This window comes from Penicillium solitum (assembly GCF_028829755.1).
Source record: "Penicillium solitum strain IBT 25940 chromosome Unknown utg000008l_segment0_segment0, whole genome shotgun sequence".
Lineage (NCBI taxonomy): Eukaryota > Fungi > Ascomycota > Eurotiomycetes > Eurotiales > Aspergillaceae > Penicillium > Penicillium solitum.
This window is the reverse complement of record NW_027072127.1, coordinates 3,376,757-3,395,268: the sequence shown is the minus strand read 5'-3', so window position 1 is coordinate 3,395,268 and position 18,512 is coordinate 3,376,757. Positions and strand designations below refer to the sequence as shown.

The 18,512-nt window shown below is 47.5% G+C and overlaps 7 protein-coding genes across 7 annotated transcripts; 3 read left to right on the top strand and 4 right to left on the bottom strand.

The window, feature by feature from the left end:
- Positions 1–582: 582 nt before the first annotated feature.
- N7455_010589 (putative RNA 3'-terminal phosphate cyclase) lies at positions 583–2,049 on the bottom strand (the record flags this gene model as incomplete). The annotated part of the gene is made up of 1 exon (XM_040953060.2): positions 583–2,049. One exon carries the CDS (start codon positions 2,047–2,049, stop codon positions 583–585), a length of 1,467 nt encoding a protein of 488 aa, XP_040816416.2.
- Positions 2,050–2,535: 486 nt separating this feature from the next.
- Positions 2,536–5,127, top strand: N7455_010588 (uncharacterized protein; the record flags this gene model as incomplete). The annotated part of the gene is made up of 1 exon (XM_040953043.2): positions 2,536–5,127. The coding sequence occupies one exon, from the start codon at positions 2,536–2,538 to the stop codon at positions 5,125–5,127; it is 2,592 nt and encodes an 863-aa protein (XP_040816481.2).
- Positions 5,128–6,252: 1,125 nt separating this feature from the next.
- N7455_010587 (sterol desaturase family protein) lies at positions 6,253–7,326 on the top strand (the record flags this gene model as incomplete). Its single annotated transcript, XM_040953119.2, has 3 exons — positions 6,253–6,505; positions 6,570–7,075; positions 7,136–7,326. Exons 1-3 carry the CDS (start codon positions 6,279–6,281, stop codon positions 7,324–7,326), a joined length of 924 nt encoding a protein of 307 aa, XP_040816534.2. The 5' UTR covers positions 6,253–6,278.
- A 263-nt stretch (positions 7,327–7,589) lies between these two features.
- Positions 7,590–9,799, bottom strand: N7455_010586 (uncharacterized protein; the record flags this gene model as incomplete). Its single annotated transcript, XM_040953013.2, has 5 exons — positions 7,590–7,894; positions 7,951–8,237; positions 8,305–9,450; positions 9,504–9,558; positions 9,619–9,799. Coding segments are annotated over 5 exons (1,974 nt in total), but the record flags the coding sequence as incomplete, so codon positions are not given.
- Positions 9,800–11,542: 1,743 nt separating this feature from the next.
- N7455_010585 (uncharacterized protein) lies at positions 11,543–13,357 on the top strand (the record flags this gene model as incomplete). The annotated part of the gene is made up of 2 exons (XM_040952916.2): positions 11,543–11,728; positions 11,798–13,357. Exons 1-2 carry the CDS (start codon positions 11,678–11,680, stop codon positions 13,355–13,357), a joined length of 1,611 nt encoding a protein of 536 aa, XP_040816583.2. The 5' UTR covers positions 11,543–11,677.
- Positions 13,358–14,981: 1,624 nt separating this feature from the next.
- Positions 14,982–16,491, bottom strand: N7455_010584 (aldehyde dehydrogenase family protein; the record flags this gene model as incomplete). The annotated part of the gene is made up of 3 exons (XM_040953042.2): positions 14,982–16,057; positions 16,114–16,168; positions 16,225–16,491. The coding sequence occupies 3 exons, from the start codon at positions 16,489–16,491 to the stop codon at positions 14,982–14,984; spliced, it is 1,398 nt and encodes a 465-aa protein (XP_040816616.2).
- Positions 16,492–17,487: 996 nt separating this feature from the next.
- Positions 17,488–18,428, bottom strand: N7455_010583 (type 1 glutamine amidotransferase; the record flags this gene model as incomplete). The annotated part of the gene is made up of 3 exons (XM_040952959.2): positions 17,488–17,818; positions 17,893–18,119; positions 18,173–18,428. Coding segments are annotated over 3 exons (783 nt in total), but the record flags the coding sequence as incomplete, so codon positions are not given.
- Between the last annotated feature and the right edge of the window lie 84 nt (positions 18,429–18,512).

The window sequence follows — 18,512 nt, the reverse complement described above, 5'->3', positions numbered from 1 at the left end:
GCCCGAACACGAACCTCCATATCCACCGTGTCCTATAAGCGTCCGAAGACCCCTGTCCGATCCTCTAATCCGATACAGAAGTGTCAAACTGTCAAACAGGGCGTCGTGGATATGTACCCGATCGGATCTACAAGGCATACGCCTCTTGGCTGGTAATTACCAACAATTGGCCATTAGTTCCCGGTCTGGAACGCGCCATCGGATTGCGATAATAAGCGCGGGACGTTTGGGTACCTTAGCAGTCGACTCGGCCGGTGTTTAGCCCCCTAGTTAAAGCGCCGCTTTGGGACGTAGATCCTTTAATCTCGGGTGTTAGGGTGGTCGGGCGTGTTACGTGGATACCGGCACTTGGCAGAAGAAATTTGCGATAGATAGTTTTGTTTGCCGCCAACAGCGTCACAATCAATATGTTGGGACGTACGGAATAGTCCGATATTAGTTGCCGTTTGATATGTTAGGCTTTCTTGGTGGGTCATTGTTCGGAGCTTGCGGATGGTGCTTACAGCCTATAGAGAGGCTCAAAATTCAATTCGTGGCTCCAATACGGCATCTAGATGTTTCTAGTGCAATGAATGCAACCATCTACACATTCAAAATCTGCCGACACACCCATTGTGCCGTCTTCGTGTGGAGTGTCCAATCTCGCTCGTCTTCCAAAGTTTCAGTGTCCGTTGTTTCAGCATCGTGTCCACCTGCGCTACAGGCCTCTCCGAGTGCCTCGAACACAACAACCTGATCTCTCATGTAGCTATCTAGACAAGATCTCTTGACGGTGGAATCAGGTTTCTGGTCTGGTTGGAAATTAGGACTCTCGTTTGAGATTTCCCCGATGAATCCATCCACACATCGGCGGACTAGATCTGCTGCTGCAGAAAATACTATCTCATTTTGTGAATCTCGTCGAGGGTCACGAGCTGGCTGTTGCTTTTGTTTCCCTTTGTTCTTTGGCTTAGACAGGCGATCGGCTCCCATGCTGCCGAGAATATCGTGGCCTATTCTGAACCCCGAGGAAGTATGTGCAACAAGAAGGATGTACACATGGCTGCGGTGATTTGTAGCTTCCGATGTGTGTATTGTGATGGGAAATAGCGCGTTTTTGGCTGACAATTTGCTGAGCGAGTCCCCTTCGGATAGAGTCGAATTAGAGCGTTTAGCAAACATAGACGAATCCAGCTTCTTCATTTCATGTCGAAGAGTGCGTCGGGTAACTTGTTCAATAAACTGGCGAACAGTACTCCCCGTGCCTTCGTCTGCGTCGGCGTTTAGGGTAGGTTGATCAGGTGCTAGCACCGTGATATCAATTTGCGTGATTTTCCCGCGTTTATGATCCATTAGATTAATCTGTGGGAAGTTGTATAAAAGCTCAGCTGCCGATTCTTTTTCTGTCGACTCCTGAAGTTGATATTCGCCATCTGGATCATGTCGAGATCTGAGTGTATATATGAGAAAGGTGACTGCTCCAAGATCAACCGGCCCTGTTGTCCAGCCGCGCTTATTAAGGATAATGGACAAGGGAGGAAGTCCAAGCTTGGCAAAATTGGGCACGATAACTTGTGATGCATAGTCATATGATGGTGAATAAGTAGCATTGGTTCCACCGGTTATGTTCACTTTCACAAAGGGGGCAGACGCCTGCGATCCAACATGAAGTAGATACGGGTAGAGGGCCTGGAAGACGAGAAAGATGGCACCAGCAGTCGTGAGCTTGATATCGTATTCGGATTTTACATTCACTCGCGACAAGTCCAGGAGCGGTCCGCTTTTCGATCTTGTTGATTGTGGAAAGAAGTTCAAGGACTGGGAGCCAACCTCGCCTCCTGATACTTTGCTGCCGCTGATCTCAGCCAACAGCTTCACTGCTGCGGCGTGAGATCTCTTAAGCCCCTTCTTTCCCTCTCTGTTCCCGCGAACATGATCTATGCTAACTGGACGACCAGTCAATGCAGACAGCCCGATAGCGATGCGAACCAACTGCCCACCTCCTTCCAGAGTCCGGCCGTTCAAATAGACATGGTTTAATTTGGATGAAGTGGGTCGCGAGGCCGTCATTTCAGACAATTTGAGTTATCTTCGACGCTGATATCTTAAAATGTTTAGAATATTTGTCCGAAAAACAATCATTGTCAATCAATATATTCATTTTGACCAGTCTCACCTGCAGTTGGTCCTGAGTCAGATCCTGAGGCTGCGTCATCTTGGCGTGAGTCACCGCTAGTCTAGATCTTGGCCCATGGGGTTAGCGCTTAGCGAAGGCTTAACTCTGGAAGGAAATTGGGATTCACCTGAAGTTGGTGAAATGGACAAAAGAAATGTAGAGATGGCAGTTGCCATGAAGTTATTTCGCACCTTCCGTATTGATGGAGTAGGAGTACTTCCTTCCATCAAATATCTCGTCTTGAATCTTCCCTCTTCAAATCCCCAAAATCCCTTCTTCTCTGAATTCCTCCTTGTCTCAATACTTCTGTAGTTATATACTCTGCAGACATTTATAACATGTTTTCCTCTACATCCAATACACGCAACTTAAGAAGGTCCATGTCCACCCGTTCAATACGAAAGCCGCGACAACCTACCCCAGAGATTCCCGATGTTGCCATGCAGCATGCAACCGCCGCAGCTGCAGCTTCGCGGGCAATGCGCTCTAGTCAAAGTTCGTCTCAGGAGTCAAAAAGCTCATACGAACGACTAGGTGGTCCAGGAAACTTTGCCATTCCTCGAAGGCGTCCCGGATCAAGCCTTCGGGGCACCGATGATAGCTCGGTCAGCCAGGGCGACTTGCCTAAAGTTCCAAAACCTCGTCAGTCCAAGGAAATAACTGGCGTATCGGCTCGAGCCTATTGCTTCGATGACCCTGCCGCCCTTCCGCCAATCACAGAACTCGACGGACTTGATGGACGAGACAGCTCAGTGCCCTCTTCATATCGCCAATTGCGCAAGGCCAAGTCAATGTTCTCAACCAGGCAGCGAACTTCACAGACCCCATATGGAGTGCCTGCCCTTCCTTGCAGCGATCCCCTTGATCCCGAGCGCAGCCCTGGATTTCAGCTGCCGAGAACAATGAAACGATCCATGTCTTTTCTTCGAGGAAGTTATCAATCCACACAAGTTAATCCAACTGCTAAGGGCCATGATGCAGCTATTCATCTTGCTCGCAGCCAATTTGCCCAGGATCCCAATGGTAGAGGTGTTCAGACTCGCCGGTCATCCTTCTTGCTCAGACGCAAGAAGGAGCACAGGCCATTTCGAAAATCGATCCGGGCTACGAGTGAAGGTGGTGTTGACACCGGGCGTTCTCATCGGTCTTTTTCACACTCTATCAAAAACAAATTCAGGTGGGTGTTTGGGTTTTCCAAGTTCGCGGATCAACAACCTACGCCTCGTGGTACCACAAATGGTGCTGAGGCACCTATGGTAACTCCGATTGGGAAAATCGAGGAGTGCTCTCCACACAAACTTACTGCCACTGAAGACGGAATTGATTCCAACTATTTCCAGTCAATGCCCCAGTCCCCCAGCCGGGACAGTCTCTGCACTTCCACTTCACGCGTCACTAGTTGGGCCGATTCAACCATGCCAAACACAGTTACAACCCGGAAACCAGGACATCGCCAATCTCTCTCTTTGATCAGAGAGGATGGGGGACTGGATCAGCAAATGCCACGAACGCCTGTAATGGATGATACCCAAAATCAATCTCCTTTGGGTGTGAGAGCAAACCCTCATCAAATTAGCCTTGTTGACAGTCAAGATTTGTACACTGCGTTGATGAAACAGATGGGCCACAATTCCCTGTCTGGTCCCAACGAGGAGATGGTCTTTGGCAATTTGCCACAGCATCGTGTGATTCCAGAGCGGACGAATTCGGTCTACTCCCAACATGGCCGACGCAGTATCCGCCATGTCCCAAGCCAAGAATCCTCGACCTCACCCGGTTCATTCGCAACAGCGCGGGGTGGTGACCAATCCAGTCCACGAAAGTATCCGCGCTCAGCTAGGTCAATGCAAGTTTCTCGGGGCATGCCCTCCCAGGTGAAAACTCAACATATGACTGTTGTTTCAGACAAGAGGTCGTCGCAATCAACGTGTGCTTTGAGCGAGGAATCGGATGAGGATAGTGGTAGCGTTATTGTTCCTCGCCTTCGGGCCTCGAAAAGGGATATTGTTTCCCCCAGTATCTATTCCCGGACCACCAGTGGCAATACCCCAACAAGAACTGACAATGCCAACATGGGCGTCCATGATGAACCAGGAACAGCGACCATCTTTACTCAACAGCGGACAAAATACAGCTCACCCAGGCGTGCCAATCGGGTCTCGTCTCCCGCGCCTCATGTAAATCCCAGTGCAGACTGGCAGCAATGGATGAGCTCGCAGATCGAAAGAATCGAGCAGGCAAGCCCCACAAGGGAACACATCAGGGAAGATGCACAGTACCAGGACGATGATGAGTACTTTACCAGCATAGCTCGACGAGCTCCTGTCGCTGTCTCTGCTCCCGCTTCAGCAACTCTACCAAAGGTTCCAGACATCCAGGATATCACCGACCGCAAAGCTTCCACTGAGTACCAAGTCCCGTCACAAAGCAATTTCTCCCGTCCGTTAATCCAAGCTTCCGGCATGCGAACCATCGTGCCATTACAGACAACTAAGTCGGAAAATATTGCGCAGGCTCACGCTAACTCATTGGCCATGGATACTGCTCCCATGTCTGGTGAAAATGTCTCACCCAAGCCCATCCCTGTTGCTTGCAATCAAGAACCGTCCCCAATTCGACTGAGATCTGGAAACATGCAGCCACCAGAGTCCCCGACCCCCAAGGGAGTGCGAGCAAAACGATCCTGGACCAAAGAACAACAGCGACGCTATTCAGCCAGACGTGCACCGATCGCCCAAGATAGCAGGGTCAATTACTTCCGGTCCATGCGCACCCAACGAGACAACCGTACAAACAATGAGAACGCGAGGCAGCAGGATGAGTACACTGACATGATGGAGAACTACCACCAAATCCAAGACCTTCATTCAACCATCTCTAGCAAGCACATGGTGGATTTGTTCTTGGACAGTCGCCGTCGACAAATGGGTGAAGTCACTGACAACGATACAACCACAGAGGCATTTCTTTGAATGTGAGAGACTGACTCTTTTTGCTGTTGGGATACCTCGAGGGTTGTTCATTTTTCGCTGTATCATATTCTTTCGGAGATACTGACCATTCATTCGCTCACTGACTCATCCATGACTTTTTGGACCTGTATACTAAAGCTCCGGGTCGGAGTTGGGCAGTTTGTTTACCTGATATGGAAGCAGCCATTGTTATCTTTTATCATGTCCACCTAATACAAAAAATCAAGGCCGCTTCATTTGATATTCACCCAATTTGAAGGACTAAGATGATTATTTATAGAAAAATAAATCAAGAGCAAAAAAGAAATCTCTCCCTCGGGGAATCGAACCCCGGTCTCCCGCGCTTATCGGTATTAATGACAAGCGGAAATCATCACCACTAGACCAAGGAAGATAAGATGGTTGAGTTACTGCTCGACCACTTGGCTGGTTGATGTAGGATGCAGCACATTGTGGCCTTATGAGCAGAATTTCAGACTTATCCGCAAAACAATAAATGTCCAACCTTCGATCAACAATTAATTTAATTCATTGTTAAGGGCAATGTGTTTTTTTAGTCTAACACGCTGTGTACAAATTTTTGACACATTTACGAGCGGGGAAAATATGATTTTAAAAAAAAAAAACTAAAAACTAAAGCATGAAGCTCAATATATATATCCGTTGACTGCATTGACAATTGCCACAGATGCTAATCGCGAATTGTATTGAATAGCACAAGGTCGATTAATATAGCTATGAGCTATTACATACAATTTATTTCGACCACTACTTCGCACTCAATAGGAATTTAACAGTGCAGAGATCCAGAGAAACTAATATGTTCAAATAGCCCTGGAGGTATCTTCGGTCTTGGAATACTTAGGTAGTTTGTTAATCCAGTGATATCCACGCGTGGTATTAAGTGGGTCACTGCGTGTAAGTGATCATGCCATGTAGGGATTTCCCGTGTGGGTATTCGCCGTGTGGGTATTCCCCGATCCGAAGCCAACATGCCATGTAGGTATTCTTCGAGTAGGTAAGTAGGTAATTACCATGTAGGTATACCCCTTTGTGGGTATTGTCCACATATAAGAGAAGATAAATGGCCTTGTATTTACGTAGGCTGAGCGAGTTGTCCAAGGGAAGGGGCATAACACATTTACCCAACAATGGATATTTTCTTGGACGTTCTGGATACATTGATCCTCGATCGGTGCTATGCATTACTATCACCAGACCCAGCAGCAACCTTCAACAATGATACTCTGTCCACTGCAAATTTAAATCGCCATGTCCGGGTTTATTACCCCATGCAGCCCTCAAAATGGGCAGAGGCAAGCCTTTGGAAGAGAGATGACATTGCTAGACAAGCATTATCATTATACTTGATCACATGGTAAGTCCTTTCGCCCAAATAAAAGTATCCCGGTAACTGATGCAGGTCTCGATATACGCAACAGGCTTTTCGCAATGATCATGTACCTCTTCGGTAGCCTCCTACTATACCACACACTATTCGACAAAAGACTACTCCAACACCCGCGCTTCCTCCCAAATCAAATCAAACTCGAGATCAACCAAGGCACCTCGGCAATTCCCGTAATGGCCCTCCTCACCGTCCCCTTCTTCCTAGCAGAGATCCGGGGATGGTCAAAGCTATATGATTTCACCAGCGACTCCCCGTTCTCCGGATACACCTTGCTGCAATATCCATTATTTATCTGCTTCACAGACAGTGGGATTTACTGGATCCACCGTGCCCTACATCACCCGCTCATCTACCGCTGGCTCCATAAACCACACCATAAATGGGCTGTACCGACACCGTTTGCTAGTTATGCGTTTCATCCATTGGATGGATGGTCGCAGAGTCTGCCATACCATGTATACCCGTTGATTTTCCCGTTGCAGAAAGGTGCATACTTGGGGCTGTTTATTTTTGTTACTATTTGGACAGTGCTGATCCGTGAGTGCTTTCTGATACCCATTGACCCGATAGAATGATGGCTTACATTAATTCCTACAGATGATGCTGAGTATATGCCGGCTTCGGCGATAATTAATGGCGCGTCTTGTCATACGATGCATCACTTGTATTTCAACTATAATTATGGGCAGTTCACAACGGCGTGGGATCGTCTCGGAGGAACGTACCGGAAACCCAAGGGTGATAGTTTCATGGAAAGTCAGCAGAAACCTGGAGATAAGTGTGATTGAGATGGAGATTCAAGGAGGGCGTGTTTTGTATTTGGATGTACTATAATAGTCGGCCGCGTATGTCGCTGTTCTTGACGAGGTCGTCATTTGGCTCAAGATCATATTAATCAAGATAATGATACAATGTAGTATTAGATGCATCTTTTGCTTTCAAGTCTCATATCGAAGGAACAAACTAATTAGCCGCAGATTGCAGCATACGTTCGGCGAAAAATGTATTTTCCATGTACAACATTGGACGGTATTATATTTATATTCAAAATCTATGGGGCACTTTGATGACACCATTGAATGAATTCATTCAAATTCCCCAAGTCATCGGTAGCAGTGTTATCCATATACCGAAGGCTGACATCAGATCTGCCAGTAGCATCCAGCGTGGCATTCAACAACCACCAAAGCTCCTGAGCGTGTTTCGGATATCCAAGGTGAAGTAATTGATCCTTATTTAGGAGACCAATAACAGAATCCCAGATGCGCTTCCAATTACCAGACGCACAGCGTATTCTATCGAGCGATAGATATCTTAATAAGCCGGCTCTCGCTTGGAATGCGAGGGAGTTAATGGCTGTTGTGATATTCTTAGCAATTTAATCGATTAGCTAGATTCGGTCATCAACATACCATAAATTAGAATTAGAAGATGTTCCACTGATACCGAAAGACCCCATGGAATTGGGTCATTACTTGTAGGGGTTTCAAGTAACTGCGTGACCACATCTTTCAGGGGAGGGAGTGGGAGCTCTGTCGAGTGCGACATGGCAATTTTGCTGAAAGAAGATGCGTTTTCGGCTTCCCATAGCCCGGCACTCCAAGGGAAATGACAGTCCATCTCAAATACCGATATTGATGGGTTGTTTTTGAAGCAGACTGTGAGGAATCCATCCGCCAGGAAGACCCAACACGCGATTCTTGGAGCTTGTTAGTGACGCACCTCGAAAGAAAAGACAATATAATAAAGAATGGGATATAAATTACCGTATACACACTTCCTCTGCCACTAAATTTCTCCAAGTTCTCTCATCACAAACGGTGGGAGCGGTTCCTCGCTTGAGCTGGAAAATCCCCAGGGACCGTATGGTTGATACCAAACATGGATGTCGCACGATGCGAATGCGACGTCGTGTTTGCATATTGTCTTGTCCAAACTGAAGCATCTCAATAATGAGAGCACTCTGTAGTAGCTGTACAGTTGATAATATATGCGACTGATCTTTCGGTGAAGCGAGTGTTGATAGGTCCGCAATCTTTCGAAATATATACTCTTCTGCGACATCGAAGAGACCGGATGGTAGGGCTCCTCCATCCAATGGAATAGTATATGTGGTACCGGATAAAAATATTGAGAGTAAAAGAGGGCTGGAAATGTTTCCCGGATCGAAGGTTGGAAAATGCACCACGGGTAAATGCCAGTGAAGGGAATGGAAGAATGCAGAGATAGAAGCAGAAATATTGGAAACACCTAGCAGAGTAGAAAGTTCCATAAAATCAAGGGCATTTAGCGTTCCTGTGCTTCCCAGACCCATTGACTTTGAAGTATCGACCAATTCTGTCATAATCTCGGACAGTTGGCTGGAAAGCTTTGAAGGGAAGAGTGTATCAGGGCTGAACTGAAGTAGATAATCATCTGCGAAAGAGGGCAGAGTCGATGGTATTTGGAAAGGGAAGTTTGTAAGTTGAAAGTCGCTACCAAAAGTCGACATAGGATCAGTGGGAACGAGGGCATCTTCGATATGGGAATTGAGTGTTTCAAGGTTTCTTCGAACAGAACATTTCGCCGTCTCCCCGATCGCCAGCCTGTCTTTTTGGAAAGATGGATTGGCAAAATGTTGGAGGAAAGAAAATGATCCGCTGTCTGTCGGGGTGACCCGGGATGTGGTTATAGAAGGCGAGACTGAGCCTACCGCAGAGCAACTGGAATCCCGGGAAGGCGTCTCTTGGGCCACGAAAGTGCATTGTCGCCCAAGAGAGCGACAGCGAGAGCATGGTAGATTTCTGTCGCAAGATGCTTTGGCAAAGAAACATAGCTCACAGGACTGCCTTTTCCTGCCTGGTTTGGCTGCAGGAGGTGGAGGTTGGTTGAACTTTTTTGCACAGGTTTTGATATGTCTTCGGGTAACCTCACTTTCAAAAGATTAGATAATGTGTTCATTATTTTGTAACGATACTTTACATACGGCTTTAGAAATGCTTTGCTGCACAAAGGGCAGCTGGAAGAGAGCAGCTGTGTATCTGGAAGGTGGTCAGCCTATTCATAATTTCTCTTTTTAAATCGAGATCATTCGACCTTACGAGTCGCTTCATGACGAATTAAATGAGTCTTCCTCTGGTAGACTTTTTCGCATAGTGTACATTGGAACATGGTATTCAAAACAGCCTTTGTTGTCTCAATCGCCGAGGAAGAAAAGAAAGGAGAAGGAAAGTGGACACGGGGAGTCAGCGCGTGGACGAATTCCCTCCGTGCGTGGCCGCATCTTTCACAAATTGGCAGATTAATTCTAAAGTCGCAAAAATTCGGAGTTTCATTTCAACAGGCTATTTTATTATTATTGTCTTAGATGAGAATGTTAGATAGGAATAGAAGGGAAGAATGACTACTCCGTACGGAGTATACCGATCAAAATTTGTCATTTATGCGGGCAATGTAAGTCCGAGTACTCCAGGGTACGGAGTACAGCCCTAATGCTTTAACATACCATTGAACACAAATGGGGCTGGATTTACGGAGTAGACCATGCTGTGCTATGTAGAGGCTGCAAGGGTAATTGATAAACCACACTAACAATGCTGCATACGATGAGTTGCTAATGAAGCGCTTCCTCCTGGCGGGCCGGGCCACTGGAGAAAGATTGCTGATCTTGGATTTACGATCAACAGTTCGAACGTGGTAACATCTTTAGTTCTCGTGTTGGATATCTACAACATTTGCGATGATATTCGAAAGTTGCGGACATCCATAAAGACCGGATGCTCGGCGCAGGGGTTCCTTGAGCGCGAGTTCCCGGTTCCTAGTTATTTTCCCAACATTGAAAGTAAGAGTAAGCTGAATTTTTGAGACCTATTTAAGCGACTGGGAGGAAATTAACGGAACTTTCCGAACCCCTGGCGTGCACGGAGCCTGAGTGCGTCCAATTCGATCATTAGTGGAGCTATACAAAATCTTGAAATTTAAGGTATCATATCGACTAGTTAAGAAAAGTCTGTTTCGCTTGAGCACACGATGCATTGCATAATTATCGATCTATACATATACTGGCGATTTTTGTGTAGATCTTAATGCTTGAGGAAATACGGAATACACAACAGACTTATGAAGACGCCGGGACAAAGCCGAGACTTACAGGCAATCATGCACGCCAGACTGTAGATCACACTCCACATGCGGAAACAGACATTGTGGGGCTCATAAGATCGAAAAAGGCGGTGGGGTTCGCATCTCTAGCGCAGCCAAGGAGGTCAAGCCCCCCCAAGGGCTAATGAACCATGGGGTAGTGTGGAATTTAGATCCTAAATTTCAATGCTGGTGCAATACTTCGGTGTCCGAGGATGCGATGCAGTGTTAATAGGGAGGGAGTACAGAACATTTTTGCCTTGGAAAGAAAAAGCGAATAGGACTTGATTGGCTTCAAATTGGTTTAGAGATGCGGCGTACCTGACTAGAGACCCCTGCACTCGAGAACCGGGGTTCTGCATTAAGTAGGAGGCGCATGATGACTGGTCTATTAGTGTTACGGGGGAACTCGAATTTAATGAACTAACATTTTGCTGGTCCGATTTAGGATTATGCGGCTTATTTCGCCGAATAGCCCTATATTGAAACTCATACCTTGCTTGGAGCAGCCCCTGAACTGAAATATCAACACAAAGAACTGCTTGAGATACGCTGTGCATATGGGCTGGTGTGGCGGGACTAGTTCGGGCTAGGCCCCGGGAAGCAATCAAATAAGGCGCTAATTGCATTAGCGGCCCAGGAGTAAAGTGATAGGTCTAGCATAAGTCTTGAATATCAGGTTTGCTTCATTGACCAACTTGTCAAAATTGAGCAAAATGAGGAGTAGGCGACCAATCAGAAAGTTATTTACAAGCAAAATGGGCTGGTCTGGTCTTCCTACTTGGCGTTCCTTTTGGGGCTAGGCAATGGTTTGTGATGTAGATCGACGTTCCCTCCCCTATTTTAAGATTGCTATAATGACTACCTGATGGGTTATCACATATAAGGCTGTCTGTCGCTCTCATTTATTCCTGTTCTTCATCTCTTCGTTGTTGGTTTTTTGACCTATCACTCGTTTTTGCTGGTATCATTCAGCGTCCATTCTTTATTTCACTCTGAATATACTTCCAACCCGCAACGATGAAGCAATCTATGCTTACTTCCCTTGTGGCTCTCGCAGCATCATGCTCGGTAAGAATGCCCGACAGTTCATTGCTGTGGTAATTAGACATGCAGCTAACAGATGATGTTATTGTATAGGGAGCCCAAGCTGCTGATGGCTTGATCAACGTGCCCGTCAATCTTTGCGCAGCCATCCTCGGAGAGGCTGAATGCGAGCAGAAGACAGCCACCGTTGATGGTTTGATCAGCGTTCCTGTCAATGCGTGTGTTGCAGTCCTTGGAAAAGCCACGTGCGAGCAGGTTTCTTTGTCTTCCAGGAGCCTCGGCGGTGGCCTGATCAACGTCCCCGTCAATCTTTGCGCAGCTATTCTTGGAGAGGCTGAATGCAAGCAAAAGGCAGTCACCGGTGATGGCTTGATCAATGTGCCTGTTAATGCGTGTGCTGCGGTTCTCGGAAAGGCCAAGTGTGACCAGGTCGCTTCCACTTCCAGCAGCAGCGGCGGTGACGGTGGCCTGATCAACGTGCCCGTCAATCTTTGCGCAGCCATCCTCGGAGAGGCTGAGTGCAAGCAGAAGGCAACCACCGCTGACGGCTTGGTCAACGTGCCCGTTAACGCGTGTGCTGCAGTCCTTGGAAAGGCTAAATGCGACCAGGTCGCTTCCACCGGCAGCGACAGCGACAGCGGTAGCGGTAGCGGCAGCAGCAGTGGTGATGACAGCCTGATTAATGTGCCCGTTGGACTCTGCGCAGCTATTCTTGGAGAGGCCGAGTGCAAGCAGAAGACATCCACTAGCGGTGGCTTGATCAATGTCCCTGTCAACGCATGCCTGGCTGTCCTTGGAAAAGCCAAGTGTGACCAGGCCTCTTCCTCTTCCAGCGGCGGCGAGGGTGCCCTCATCAATGTGCCGATCAACGTCTGCCTTGCTGTCCTCGGTGAGGCTCACTGCCAGCAGAGCTCTGGATCCAATGGTGGTCTGATTAACATCCCCATTAACCTGTGCCTGGCCGTTCTGGGTGAGGTTGACTGCCATGATTCAGCTGCCCCTCCCCCGGCCACTACCACCCCTGTCGTTGTTGTGCCGGGCCAGACCACCACCCCTGCTGTCGTTGTTCCAGGCGAGACCACTACCCCCGTCATTGTTGTGCCAGGCCAGACCACCACCCCTGCTGTCGTTGTGCCCGGCGAGACCACTACCCCCGTCGTCGTTGTGCCAGGCAAGACTACCGTCCCCGGTGTTGTTCCAGGCGAGACCACCACCCCTGCTGTCATTGTGCCAGGAGAGACTGCCACCCCTGTCGTTGTTCCGGGCGAGTCTTCCGTCCCCTGCGTTGTGCCAGGCGAGTCTTCCATTCCCGGCTGGACTGGCCCTGCAGGACCTGGCTCTGTGCCCTCTTATGGCGGTGCCTCCGCTTCGGTTCCTACCTACACCCATGTTCCTTCCGTCACCGTGGGACGCCCATCCCCCACCGGCGCTTGGACCCGTGTCACTCCTACCTTCACTAATGTCGTCACTGTCTCATCCAAGGCTTCTACCGGCCTCGTGGCTCACACTTCTCCTGCTTCCGTCCCCGGCGGCAACAAGCCCAACGCCACCCCCAGCCCCAGCATCCTTCCCTTCAACGCTGCCGGCCGGGCTACTCTGTCCGGTGTTGCCGTGGCATTCGGAGCCATCTGCGCTGTTGCCATGCAGATCTAAGTTTAGATACTAATAAAGGCGGTACTTGGTGGCGACAGTTGGGATCGCTCAGTGTGAAGATTTATGGTTCCTGTCGCGTTGGACATATCAGTCCGTCTTTCGTTTTTCTCCTTCTGTGTTCAATGGTTTAAATCAGCACGAGTTAATATAATTATACGATATACGTCTCTCAATTTAGCCTCCTATTCTCACGGTTAAGGCTGTTTATCTGTATATGACGCAGTTGTTGGCTGCACCACCTTGAAGAGTGTCGTTTGATTTGTTTATCACTTCCTTTTACAATACTATAGCAGTGATTCCTCTTTAATTTTCATAAAGCCCTGAGAAGATATAGCCCACGTGAATGCTACGCTACCAGTTGGTGATTATATGTCTTGGTAGCATCATGAGAGTGGCTCACTGAACGCTAATCAGGAGCAATTTGGGCGTTATTATGTTTAACCTGTGTATGCCTTTGATGAGTTCATAAAATAGCAAACAATTAATCTGCTGAGCGTGCCAAGAATAAATGATGTGTCAGACCAACTAATAATAGCCGTATGATATATCATATACCAAGTATGCAGGGGAAATCCGGGGCAGGTAGTTGGTTTGCATCGCATTTTGGACTCAACACAAAGTGAGAATTGTCATATTATTGCCATACCTGGAAGATTCCCCAACTGAGGATCCTGGGATATTTTTTTTCTGAGGGATTTAAAAGGCGCAAGGACCTCCAGATGCATGTGACGTTTTGCATACTTGCATATTACAGTACAAAAGTCCTCTCACGCATATGCATATTTATTTCATTGGATGTGTGGCACTTGCGGCCGGCGCTAAATATGCGTGGCACCTAATACTGCAAGAGAGGGTGTAAGAGCAGGTAAAGTGATAAGACGCGCCTGCAATTTGACCAATTCTGACCTAGTATCTTTTCAATGTAGCGAATGGAGACATTGAAGCAAAAGCCAGTGGAATTTCAGCGAATTTTCTCTACCTGAGCGATCCTAGGCTTACCCTACGATTTGAACCACAACTTAATCAAAACCTCGCGGCTATATCAATTAAGCCCAGCTACATATATGCATGTACGTATGTCCATACATCATTGATTTCAACGGAAAATGCCGATATGATTCAAGGCAGCTCGCCTCGATGTATTAAAAAATTTCCTTTTTTAGGCATAAGGTAAGGAAAAGAGGAACCCAAAAATTAGGATTTAAAAATGCAAAAAAATCCTCTGACCCGGGATCGAACCAGGGACCTCAAGATAACAAGTTCCTTGCAGAACAGGGCAATTACAGTCTTGCGCTCTTCCAGCTGAGCTATCAGAGGAGATTATTGACAGCTGCCGGATTTAAGGAATCATAAGTCAAATAACAGATCAACCCGGAAATCCACAAGGGCAACTTGAGTCCCATGTGGAATATCTATGGATGATTAAATACAATCTTACCAATCCATCATCGCCCTGATAACTTAATATTTCCCACTTTTTTTTTTTTTAACGTTATTAGAAACTTGTATATTGATTTTGGTTCACTGAGAAGGAACAATTGATAGAGGGGCCTATGTATATGTTGAAGCAGGCTCTTGTCACCTATTGAATCACACCATCTCCCATGTGAGGACTGTGGACAGTTTACTTGCACAGCTGAATTATCTGCGTGTGAGAGTATGACAGCAAGCCCTGGTTTCCCCACTCCCCTCCAATACCACTCTGCTTCCAACCAGAACAGTAGCCGTATGGGTTGGGGGCTTCGGCGCTATTGATCCATACTGTTCCAGCCTCAATTTTCCGCGTAATCCGCTCCGCATTGCCAACATCATTGGCCCACACGCAAGCCCCCAACCCAGTACATGTCCCATTGACCCTTGGAATCACTTCATCCTCAGTAGACCATATCATCAGTGGAATGATAGGACCAAACTGCTCCATTTGGACGATGCGGGAATCATCTGGTGGTCGGTCCACCACAATAGGTGCGATGAAGAGTCCTGGCTGCTCGTCGTCGGCATTTCCCCCACAAAGTAAAGTGTAGTTTTCCTTGCAATCCGCGATGAGATCCTTGACCACCTTGTACTGTAACTCATTTTGGACGGGACTAAATAGAGGTGACTGGTCATTAGAAGGGTCGATTTTGATGTTCTGCACTGCCTTCACAAAAGTGTCCCGGAATTCTTGGAAAATAGACTCATGCACATAAACCCTTTTTGTAGCAACACACATTTGGCCCGAATGGAAAAAAGATCCTGCGGCAACCTTAGCAGCAACGGTTTTGACATCAACGTCGGGGCAGACGACACTTGCATCGTTTCCACCGAGTTCGAGTGTCACTCGTTTCAGAGTCTTGGCTGCGCTTTCAGCCACCTTTTTTCCAGTCGCAATGGATCCGGTGAAACTAATCTTGTCGATCCCCGGATGAATGGAAATGAGCCTTCCCATGTCGCTGTCTCCGTTGAGTGTCTGGAGTAGACCCCGTGGCAGCACGGACGTCGCAAGCTCAACAAATTTCAAAGTGGCACATGGGGTGAATGGTGACGGTTTGACGATGACGGAATTTCCCATGACGAGCGTTGCAGAAATCTTGCCAGCGGCTAAGACGAGCGGGAAGTTCCAAGGGCAAATCGCACCCACCACTCCTATAGAATGATGGGTAGACACGATCTTGAGGGTCTCGGTTTCGTAATCCACTTTATCAGGCAACGACTGAGATGCTACAACAGTAAGCTTTCCCAACTAAGAAATATTTCCCAATGTAGAATTGCAATACCATTAAATCTGATGAATGCCAAAGTATCGTCAATCTCCATGTTTGCGAGGAAATTCTGAGAAGTTTCTTAGCAATCTTTTCGATAATCACAATATGGAAGGGATTTGTTACAGATTTTCCGGTCTCCCCTGCCAGAGGAGGCTGTAATTCATCTCTTCGATGTTCTAGTTCATCAGCCAGTTTGAGTATGTACTTCTGCCTTTCTTCGACGGACAAGAGCTTCCATGATTCAAACGACACCCTTGCAGCTCCCACTGCGTCATTAAGGTCCGCCTCACGTCCGACTGTCACCTCGCAAAGGGCTTCATTTGTCCTGGGGTTCGTGACTGTTGCAGAATCTCCGGACCAGCGCTCCGAGTTGATAATATTGTAGAACATTTCGAGATCCCAGAAAAAGACAAAGACTCAACTCCAGAGCCCCATATAGCTGAAAGCCGAATTAAGTATAAAATGCCGGGTGAATAGTGGGTCAACAAGTCTCTACCACATCTGTGACGGGATTTCTACATCATTTCACACCGAATCAGATATTAGATGAGAGCGGGCCGACTTTGGAGACATCGGATATAAACAAAAAATAGGTTCTATAATTAGTGGAGGAGCTGATGTCGAGATTATGTCGAGGGATACCGAGAGGGAAATATGCCCGAGGCGTAGAAGCTTAGTGGCGGGAAAGGAAGTTTCCAGAGAAGGCTGAACTACACGCTGAGGGGGATTATCCCCGTACGACTTAATTCTCACCAGGTATGGACTCTGGGATATAAGCCAGTGCAAAATGCCCGAAAATGCTAGGAGGGGAAGTGAGTATCGATATGGAAGGGACATGAAGTATGTGCTTCGTTGAGACCCCCGGGGAAGCGTGGAAACCCGGAGGCCCTTCCATTTGAAGGCGTGGTAGCTCCATTCATTGGCGAGCACCATGGTGGTGTAAATACCATTGGATGAAAAGTACAATACTGAGAACACAGCCTGGGGAATATAGGCTATGGGGGTGTTTGCCACCAGCGAGGAAGGTGGGCCGGGTGCTATCAAGGTTGAGACGTCCGGCTCTCCAAGACCAACGGTCCAAGACTTGCCATCTCCTCCCAACACCCCCAAAAACAAGTAGTAAAATGCAGACAAACATGATGGACTGCCACTCCAAGTTTGGATCTGCACCTTTCTCAATCAAGGATTCGACCATATCGTAATGCCCGTGCATGATTTCCGCTATTTTGACAATCTGTGCCGACTCGGCTTACTGACTATATTATGCACTTTTGTATGGAGCACGCCATCATCCATTGATTTTCCGGCTAAATACCCTGTTATTTCTATCATGTATTCAACCATGGTATTCGATAGATTAGCAAGGTGCCGGTGGAGATCGTTCTCCTTTGCTTGATTCTAATGTAAAGCTATATATCTATGAAGATAATGTCTCGTAAACAAACTTGCAAATAGCCTGTGCTACCACGACTCCATCATGTTCATTTCCCGCACGCGATAGCCCGCTCTTCGCCAAACCGTCTCCAAGGATACCCTGGCTATGTCGCATATTGATCATGCTCCTGATCACAAATTCATCATGCTCGGGGTGGCCTTGCACAGTTAGGATCCGCTGAGGCATATATAACCCTTGTACCTGGCACTTGGGTGTTGAGCCCACATTCACACACCCCATCGGTACCTCGTATACGATATCTCGGTGCATCTGGTACAGAGCCTGCGGAGGTAACCCGTTAGCTAGCAATATCTTTGTCCTATGCAGCTATATAAATGGCGTTGTTAGTGACATACCAAGGTCCCTTTCCCGAATAGCAGCCATCCAGGTTCACTCAGTGCAATTGGTTCCACGGCGATCTCCCACCCCTTACTACCCCGACCCATAGGAGCACCTAGCGCCCGCGCGATAATCTGGTGTCCAAAGCAAACCCCCAAGATCGGCTTCGTGGTCTCCTTAAAGATCTTGGCCACGTATTTCGTCAATTCGATGATCCATCCAGAGTCGGAAAATGCATCCCATTCTGTGCATGTCAGTCAAATGGCCGGAGGTTGTCATTGTCTGGTTTAGACATACTGCTTCCAGTCAATAGAATAGCGTCATATGTATCCGGGCTGGGAAAGACAGGGTTATCCACCACGCTCATCTTGATCACTTTCAGATTGATTTTATTCTCCCACTTCAGACCCCTGAGCCCCGAGTTTAGGAGCCGCTCGAACATATCCCCGTAGGTTCCTAGGCGCTCCCGCACAGGGTCAATGGGTAAGTCACATTCAATGACAGCGATGCGCATCGTGCGTATTGTGATGGTCATGGCCAAAGACGTGCTAGGGATGTTGACAGGACGAAAATGTAGTTATAGCAGAATTTTATTAATAGACGATTCAATTTGTCATCGCGTACATGGAATGCAGGG